Source organism: Formica exsecta, unplaced genomic scaffold, assembly GCF_003651465.1.
Source record: "Formica exsecta isolate Colony F162 unplaced genomic scaffold, ASM365146v1 scaffold363, whole genome shotgun sequence".
Lineage (NCBI taxonomy): Eukaryota > Metazoa > Arthropoda > Insecta > Hymenoptera > Formicidae > Formica > Formica exsecta.
This window is the reverse complement of record NW_021850877.1, coordinates 814,311-823,954: the sequence shown is the minus strand read 5'-3', so window position 1 is coordinate 823,954 and position 9,644 is coordinate 814,311. Positions and strand designations below refer to the sequence as shown.

At 38.0% G+C, this 9,644-nt stretch overlaps 1 protein-coding gene across 1 annotated transcript in view; it reads right to left on the bottom strand.

Annotated features, from left to right (window-relative positions):
* LOC115238946 overlaps positions 1–9,644 on the bottom strand; it is a 48,514-nt gene that overhangs the window by 33,421 nt on the left and 5,449 nt on the right. Inside the window, exons 3-7 of the mRNA XM_029813177.1 lie at positions 9,321–9,444; positions 9,063–9,192; positions 8,808–8,972; positions 8,512–8,713; positions 8,301–8,425 (exon numbers count right to left, since the gene is read on the bottom strand). Coding sequence (XP_029669037.1) covers positions 8,301–8,425; positions 8,512–8,713; positions 8,808–8,972; positions 9,063–9,192; positions 9,321–9,444 — 746 coding nt within the window. The remainder of the gene's footprint in view (positions 1–8,300; positions 8,426–8,511; positions 8,714–8,807; positions 8,973–9,062; positions 9,193–9,320; positions 9,445–9,644) is intronic.

Below are 9,644 nucleotides of genomic sequence, written 5' to 3'. Positions count from 1 at the left end.
AAAAAAAAAAAAAAAAAAAAAAAAAAAAAAAAAAAATCAAATGACACGGAAAAATCGACGCGAAGGTCAATCGAAACGCTTTTCCTTTCGCGAGTTTCGATGGTAGTAGAATATCCGTATATCTATTATGGTGATGTCTTCATGCGTGACAATGACATCGTGGAAAATATTACGTGATACAACGCAGGAAGTGAGTCGCGCGGGTGAACGTAATGTATGACGATAACGTAATGTCATACGAGATGCGGGTTCCCAAAGACACGCAATGCATGTCTCACAGAGACAGAGTCTATAATTCTATCACGTGGTAGTGATAATGTGTCCTTATGTCGATCGATTGACAACTACGACGATGACGACGACGATGACAACGAGTGAAATGGCACGTCGAATCACGCGAGAACTTGCGGCGATAGTAAAAGTAGATAAATTTAGAGCGCGATGTTGTGTGCGTATTGAATAATTCAACAGACTTGATATTATCACATGTTATGAAATTAACAGTTATTATTAGACGACACGTGAGTCAATTTCTCTCTACGTGTTTAAATGGAAAATAAGATTCCACCACGAGATTCGACAAATTAAGTTTCTATATGCATAATTAAACGAGAAGACCAACTTCCGCGCCGAGATAGCGATTTGACAAGCCGCAAGAATGTAAAGTAGGCTTTACGTTTTAATCTGATGCTAATATCTCTCGAATATCGGAGAGGTAAGAGTTTCCGTTAAATTATATTAAGAGTGGCATCGCGGATATGTTCTATTATCTAATGCACACGCTATGCATCGCAGGAGGGCCCCGCGCTTATCAAAATATTGCCAGCTCATAACGTTAGAATCTTATGTAAATGCACATTTCGGTTTTTAGAGCATGACCGTCGGTAAACCGTTCGTATTCTGAGCGTATTAGATATCGGTTTAGATCGATGGAAAATGCGTGACGACGCGGTATCATGACTGGTAAAAGAATCGCCACAGAATAAAGATTAATCCGAGACGAACGAGCCGATAACTCACTGGGTGCGGCTGTACCTCCGAGCGATTCCAAGACCAACATCGGCTGGATCACTTAAATTGTTTCGAAGAATGTATCATCTCACGGAACGTTTTCTACAGGGTGTCTCGGCTAAACGAGGACGTTTAAACACGCGCATTATTCGTCGACACACATTAAAAATGTACAGTTTTTGAAAGTTCATAGGAGCAAAATATTTGTTCTAAGAAAACTTCGTTACATATAAATATATCAGTATATTTAAAATATATTTCGTGATAGTTAAAAACTAGATTCGTTCTTTTTGAGAAAAAAAAAATACACAATGATAAAAAAATTGTGTATATATCTGTGTATTATGTAAATATTTAAAAAATTTTCTTAAAAGATACTATATTACTGTTATCTACTATCTTATATTTACAAATTGAAAGATTTGGTTAAAGAAGGCTCTTTTATCGAGAACGCCCCATGTATATTCCAACGACGTCGCAGAAGAGCACTATTATTATCATGCCGCTTCTTTCAATCCAGGTTGAATGTTCTATCGAGAAATCTCTTTTGGCATACAATCTAATCATGATTTATCGACACGCTCCTTACGATGAGTAAGACTGTCTACTTGCCACTAACACGGAGAAAGTTAATTTGTCATTACTATGTCATTATGTTTCGCCGTGTATATAAAATTTTGATGCAACTCTGGATAACTTTTTCTTTCTTTCTTTTTTTGCTAATATTCTCGAATAAATTTTCTCTAGCAAACTATTTTTCAGTGTTGCCTTACGGGCGCGATATACCTTCGTAAATACGAACAAGCCGCAACATTGATTAAAGCAGTTAATATCCCGTATAAAAAAAAAAAAGACTCTTTGTCCAATCTCTTTCAATTCATGGGATAGGATCGAATTTCTTTGTGTGGGAAAGAGAAAGTGTACACCCCCCACCGATACTAATTTCTTCATCTTCGGTATAGAGAGTCTTGCGTTTATTCGTGAAAAATGATGTCAGGATACGCTGTGCTATGTAATTTGAGGTCGCATTGGTAAATGTGGAAGGTTAAATCGTAGGCAAAACGCGTGGTAATCGGTTGTGAGGCTAAGATCACCGCCACTTAGTGCGTTCACTAAGCGATTTTTACTTCCGCGAAGACCAGCGAGACATGCTAACGCTATCTCACAGAATTCAGGATACCGAGGGTAATTGCGTACAGTCGTTACAGCAGTAGTTTCGCGAATCCTAGCGGTAAACCTTCCACATATGGCATATTTTATAGTACGAACATGTGTGTATTAATCATGTAAGATTATTGTCATGAATTCACAATCACATCGTTTGAGTAACGAGACATATATTTATAACAATCCTTAATTTCGGCAAAATCTTGCATTTTCCTCACGTAGTCTTCTTGACCATTTTTTTTTATAATTTCTATCTATCGTGTATTTTATTATACGTATATATACTTAAAAATTTTAAGTAATTTCATTCTTTTTTACATATTGAATTTTTTTCACAAAAAATTTTTATATAGGAAAGAGAGCTAGAAACAAATTTTTCTGGCATTTAAAAACTAAATGACTAAAGCAATTTAATTGTCTTGAAATTTTCATTACCCTTAAAAAGAAGATTAGCGTGTCTCAAAATACAACAGTTTTTCTTCTATATTTAAAGAAATATGTTTTCAGAAATAAATAAATTATAACTACTGCTATTACTGTCATACATCAAACAAATTAATTTACAATTATAATCTAAATTTATAATAAATAGAAATATGTAAAAAAATTTAATTTAAATGTGTTGGAATGTCTTTCCTGTACGTCTCTAGAAACGTTGGTAGCTTAAAGGATTGCAAGTCCCATCAGACTCGGAAATGGTGGTCGCATCAATGTTCCTAGTTAACGAGCGACGCCAAGCGAATGAGTCAGCGCACGCATACATGCAAAGACAAAACAACTCTATGATGTAACGAGCTAAAGAAAAAAAAAAAAAAAAAAAAAAAAAAAACAAAAAACAAAAAAAAACCCCCATTAACACTTTCCGGCAACTTGATAATATTAACCTATCGATTATGGCCGCTTCGTCGACGGTCTACGGTTGAAAGATGATTCGTTTGACAGGGATATCTGCATGAACGATCTAATTCAAGTCAGGCTTTTCGTGATTGTATCGACGTTGCGTATAATAAAATTTGCTGTCATAGCTTCTCTATTCATCGTGATTTTCGTACAAGCTTTTTTTTAGTACTTTATTAAACATCCTATCTAATATGTCATTTGCAATTCCTTTCAGCGCAAAACAATCGCCGTTATAAGACTTCCTTTTTTTATACAACCGTCATGCTACATTATCTCGTCCAGATGTGCTCCGATACGTCATAAGGTTTCCTGCGACGTCGTTTATATCAGTTTTCGAAGTAAAAAATTTATTTAAAAAATCCTTTCTCAATTTAAATAATTTGATAATTAAATCTCCGATAAATACTTCCACGTTCCTATATACAGAATAAAGAACGCAAATTACGCGGAAGAATAATGATTTTTCACGTTAAGAGCAATCTCTCGTTCGGAGCAACAAGCCCGCAACAATCACAGAGCGCATGTATGCATACTTAAATGCATTAACTTCGCGCAACATGTTATGCACCGCGTACTTAATCGCAAATCTCGCATTTGCGGGGGGATTGTAAAAAAATATTGGTTAAAAAATTTTCTATTCCCTTTCACTTACAACGCTGCTGCGCGCGTGATGGTGACGCAAGAACGACAGACCACCGCGAGTATCCTCGTGCATCGCGTGAGCGATGCATATTTCAGAGATGATTATAGTCTACGATATTAGTCTCCATATAAAGGAAGATATATAATCTTAGAGAGAAAAATCGTCTCTGAACATTTTCACTTTTTGCCCGGCGATACTTAGGGCAAACGTAATTTAATCCCACTATAATCCAATATCACTTGAAAATTGAATTTTAATGTAATATTTCTCAATTGCGGATGTGATCCTTGATTTTGCGTACAAAGGCGGACACGCACGAATAATTTCACGTCCGAGACCTTCCGCTCACAGCTGCTAACCGAGTTATCCAGGTCGTCCTCGCCTCATTTCTCGTCGCCGTGTTCTTATTGAAATTGTCCCACTGTACCCCACGGTAGAATAACTTTGGTTTTGTCGACGGTCGGATTTGCGGTTTCGCGAGCATCTCGTAAATCTTACGAGCGAAAATAACGACGTACCGCGAGAGTTACCCCCTTACGAAGTGGCCAAATTACGTATCGCCGATAAGGCTCGTAAAGTGTGCCTCGTTATCGTGCACGTAGCCATTTGAATTTTGAATTAAGTTGACATTATTTTTGTCCACGAATCCCTTATCTTAAATGTTAACAATTTTTATGACGTGTCGTTAAAAAGATAACAAGCAATTATAAATTAGATACTTTTTATAATACGTTGTTAAGACAATTACAGACACATTACAATTATTATGCAGAGTTAAATAAATTGAACAGCATATAAAATAATGGCCAAAAATGTATTGGCGAAAATATTTATCTACCATATATATTATTTGAGAAATAAAAGTCTCATCAAAGTGTAATGCAAAATTATATCTCCGACAAATATCGTATTGTGCGACAATGTTTAATTCCCGATGTAAACATTATTAGACAGCTATTAGGAGATATCGCGGCGATTTTAATCGTTCATCTAATCGTACGCTTGTCCTATCAATTAGAGATAGCTAATAAAATTAACAGTGCAATATTATACGGAATAGAGAAGGTGAATAGAAAGAGACTCTTGTCGCCGCGACTCTCTCTCTCTCTCTCTTTCTCTCTCTTGGACTTTTCTCTCGCCTCGATCTATTTAAAATTCGCTACGGTCGCTCGGACGCGAAAAATCTATCCCACGAGATCGTTTTTCTTTCGGAAGGAGGGCAATCGCGTTCTAATGTCGCGCGAGCATGGAGTTCCGCAGAGTGACGAGCGACCGTGTGCTTCCAAAAATACTCTGGTTCAAAAGCCGAGTGGCTACTGTCCAGCTGCTTTACGCATATTTTCCCCGAGCTCTCTCTCTCTCTCTCTCCCTCCATCGCACTGGATAGTTTTAAATATATAAACAATATACAAACTGGATAAATAAACTGGATAGCCGAATCGACTTTAATGTTCTTCCGACTTTCTCTTTTAAGCGAACATACGACGGGTAAATAACTTGCAAATAAGATATTCGGCAGCGCATCGACACGCGACACGTGGATAAATGTATTGTATATGTATGAATATAGAAAGTCGAAGAAAGAAAGAGAGAAGGAGAGATGAGATGATACAATATCCCTCTTCTTTTGTGCGGTAGGCAATTAAATTAAAATTTTGAATTTTAATGACCAACGAGCCGGTAATCAACGTAATTACCGGACGACCGAGCGCATAAAAATTCCGCAAGGATCTACTTTCTCTTTATACGGACAATTCCGCGTGAACTCGCTTGACCTCGAACGACCGACTTCAACATCCACGAATGTCGTTCAACGGAGCATCCACCGTGATGCGATGCGGAGTGTCGATGACCAAATGCAACGGAAAATAATATGTGGACCGGAGCTCAAGTGTTAGCAAAATCGGGACACGGACGAGAATCAACATGTATGATCACGGTACGGTAAATACGCGAGGGGTAATCGATCGAAACTTGTACGGCTTCTAGTTTTCTGACATCGTCTTATCTCGACGATAACAGCTATCTACTTTTAACGAATACGCAGTTGAAAATCGAAATAATATCGAGAGTAAAATGCCGACGCACGTAATTGTCCGAATGATAATCCCCCTTTTTATCTTTCACGCTAATACATAATGATGTAATCGTCCGAAGGACAAAGCACGCTATCGTATCGGAGATGCATTGCTCAGATAAGTTGACAGCATCCACCGTAACTGCTTCATTGTTTCGTCATGCTCTTTGTTGTAATAATAACGGGACAAATATCACGGGATTAATCTCAACCGCGCTTCACGAAGGTATCGCGGATGGTTGAAATTAGCTTGAATAGATGTATTATCTCGAATAGAAATTCTAAAGAGATTAATACGCACGAGCGAGTCCGCGATTTCGATTAGCAACGATATCTCTAACAATAAGATATTGAGATGAATGCAACAAGTTAGCCACAGGCACAAAATGTGTAGCGTCTCTCTCCGGATCGGAACTCGGAACGCCGACTTTCACGTTCTAAATTCCTTTATCTTACCGTGCACTTTTATAACATACACGCACGAACCTCGAAACAATGGTATTGCGAGCAACAATCGGAGTCGGCGATAGCGAAGCTATTCGTTCGATATCTGAGCGAGATTTCTTTACAGAAAGATTTCTAAGATTACAATTAGACTAAAAAGCATTAAGTTTTTTTTTTTTTCTCTTCGGATAATCTTACCAAAATGCATATCCACTACGTCGACGAAAAAAAGCGGCACATTGTCGTATGTCAGCGTAAAAACGAGATGTAGGCGGATGTGATCGAGATAGCACCCGCGAGAAGAGGAGACGAAGCGATCGAGCATCGCAGCATCATAAACGCCACTACGAACACTTGCGAACTTGGATGACGAGGCGTATCTTCTTTTTCTTTTTCTTTTCTTTCACAGTCGGCACAGAGACACAGACCAGCTACGAGACGAGACGAGACGGATCGGGACTACGCGCGTTTTTCTTCTCTCGAATCCTCTCGCTTCCGCGCGGCACTCGTTTCGTCGCACTCGTCACGACGCATGAATGACTCCTTCGCCACGCTGTTGCCGCGCGGGGTCATGCGAGGGCGGTTGTTCGGCGGTTAAACTACGCCGAATGGACCGCGCGAAGAGTTGCCGAGCTCCGAGCGTTGCCGAGGTATGTCTCGGTTAGACGAGGACGGACGAATGGACGGATGGGAAAACGAGTAGGAGGCGAAGAGAGACGGGAGAGGGACCGAGAGGGGCGGCCGGTTGGGCCCGAAGGGAGAAAAGGTTGCAAGAGAAGACTTGTCTGGCTGATCCAACCGTACCCCGTTGCGATTGTGACCCTTCTCCGCCGTTTTTTTAAAAGAGAACGACGGTTGAGAAATGCCGGTACTAAAAGCTTAGTTACATGTTGCACATATCGATGGTCACTCTATTCGCTTCTTAACGTTATGTTACACTATGTTACGTGAGGGAAGTCGCGATATCACAAATCGAACACAAAAGACACGGCGCACCATTTGCGTTTAAATATAGCAAAGTTCTCTAAGAAAAGAAAAGGAAAACGAGATGGACAAATGGGAGGAGAGAGAGAGAGAGAGAGAGAGAGAGGGAAAAAATAGACGCGAAGAAGACCAAGAGATAAACGTAGGTGGAAGATGAAAGAAGAGAGGAGAAGGAAGGGAACCTTGGATCAACGTGTTCGTTGTAACGTGCCCGTCCACCGGCGACGACCGTGGAACGGCGAACTCTGTCGGCTCGTGCAGCCGGCAGTAGGCAGCTGGTCTCTCCAGCGCTCAACGAAGCGCGTCGTTTGCGTCCGAACGCGAGCCTTCGGCAAAGATCGGAGCTCGGAATAAAACAACAAACGTGGGTCCGCCGTGCCGGCTGTTCTCTCCCCACTCTTAGCTGCGTACGCCGTCACATCCGTTGTTCCTAAACGTTGCGTTGGTCGGTCGTTGGCGAAGTAGCATAAATTCAGGCTGATACACACGTGTTCGACCAACGCATTTATTCTTAGCACGTATTCCACCGAATCGTGCTGCTTCCTAGCCATCTCGTTTTGGTATTAACAACTAAATCGATTATGAACGAGACACTGAAGCTGAATCATTCATACATTTATGCCTTCTTCCGGTTCGTGCGTTTAATGCTATCCAGTTTATTTATTAAAAATGACAAGAACGTAAACAAACGCTAGCAGAAATATTATTCAAAGAAAGCTATAAAAACATTTGCCTTTTGTAAAATAACAATAATTCTCTCTCTTACACTACTCCTTCAGATATTTATATTATTCACTTATTCTTTAAATCTAATAAAAATAGACACATTGGAATAGCAATATGGGCTATTTATGCTTCCATATAAAAATATTCTTTTTTATAAGAGAAATCTTTTCACAACAAAATATAATGGAAAAAAGGGAAGATACAAAATGGCGTTCTGGCATATCACCAGTAAATATATACACATGGTGAAATTTGTCAAGAAATAAAAAAGTAGGAAAACTTCTTACAAATTATATGGAAACCTCTATTATATAAATAAAATAATAGAAAACAATGTGTGCTACTTACCATATGCTCTATCGCTTTTTCTTCCAGTTCGGGTAGAGTCCAATTGATGTGGAAGCTTAAAGGTTGAAGACGCGATTCCATTCCTCGTAACCATTTTCTTAGACATTTTACTTCACGTTCAAAATCTATTAATACAAATTGGTTACGTGTATATTAATAATAAGCCAGGTGGGAAAAGAATGTGATTTTTCAAAAAGTAATAATTCATCACCTGCTGATATATCTTGTTGACTAGATACAGGTCGGTCTATGGGCGCCATAATTTGTTCGACTAATTCCCATTTTGCATTCAAGTGATCTACACGCCATGCCACTTCGTCTTTTAAAGCAGGGGCGCGAGAAATTAATTTTTCTGCTTGCTCATTGAACAATTTGCGTCTGTACGCCTTGCGTCGTAGCTCTTCCATATGAGCCTAATTAAAAAGATAATGAGCTTATTTAATTTAAGAAATTATATTTTTACAAATTTTTTTCTTATATTTTAAATGTAACAAAATTGATACATACCGCACGCAGGCTTTTGTCTAAAAGATTTTCTTCCTTAGAATAGACCAATTCTTGGAGAATTCTTAACCATGAGTAAAGCTCTGAAAATTGGCTACTGACTTCCTTCAAATTCCAAGATTGTGTCGACACATCTGTTTCATCCCATATTAATTCACCATTTGCTTCCTAAAATATCAAAATAAGATTTTTTGTGTATTACATTCAAAATTTAGATTTTTATACTATACATTCGCACAAAATTTTGAGATACCTTACCTTGCAAGTATCGATTAAATTAGTATCCATAATATAATCATAATTAGACCTAATGGCAGCCCAAAAGTCATCTTTGCAGTCTTCATAATTTATCCACATTCTTTGAACACTTGTTTGCTTTGGATCTTTTCTGAAAATATGAATTGGAAATTATTTTAATTCCAATCTATCAATCTAAATATAAGAGATCATGAATATACTATACCAAATCACAACTATCATGACTAACACTAGTGACTAATACTAATAGGAACGTACCTCTTCTTGGTAAGACTATTATAAAGTCTTTCCGTCGTTGTTTTGACATGTTTTTGCCTTTCTAAGCTTTGACTATTTGGTTGAAGTGACGTTAAAGAGGTATTCATTTTTGCCTTATGGTGATCTGTATTCAGAAAACATTAATATATATACATCAATTCATAAAAAATAAATTTTTTTTAAATATATTTTTTTCAAACTGTATATATCTAAATACATATACATATTCTATATGAATATATTATTACAAAGAAATATTTACATATTTCTTTGCATTATAATCTACTGTATAATGCTATAACAGTTCCTTTTAAAATATGCACA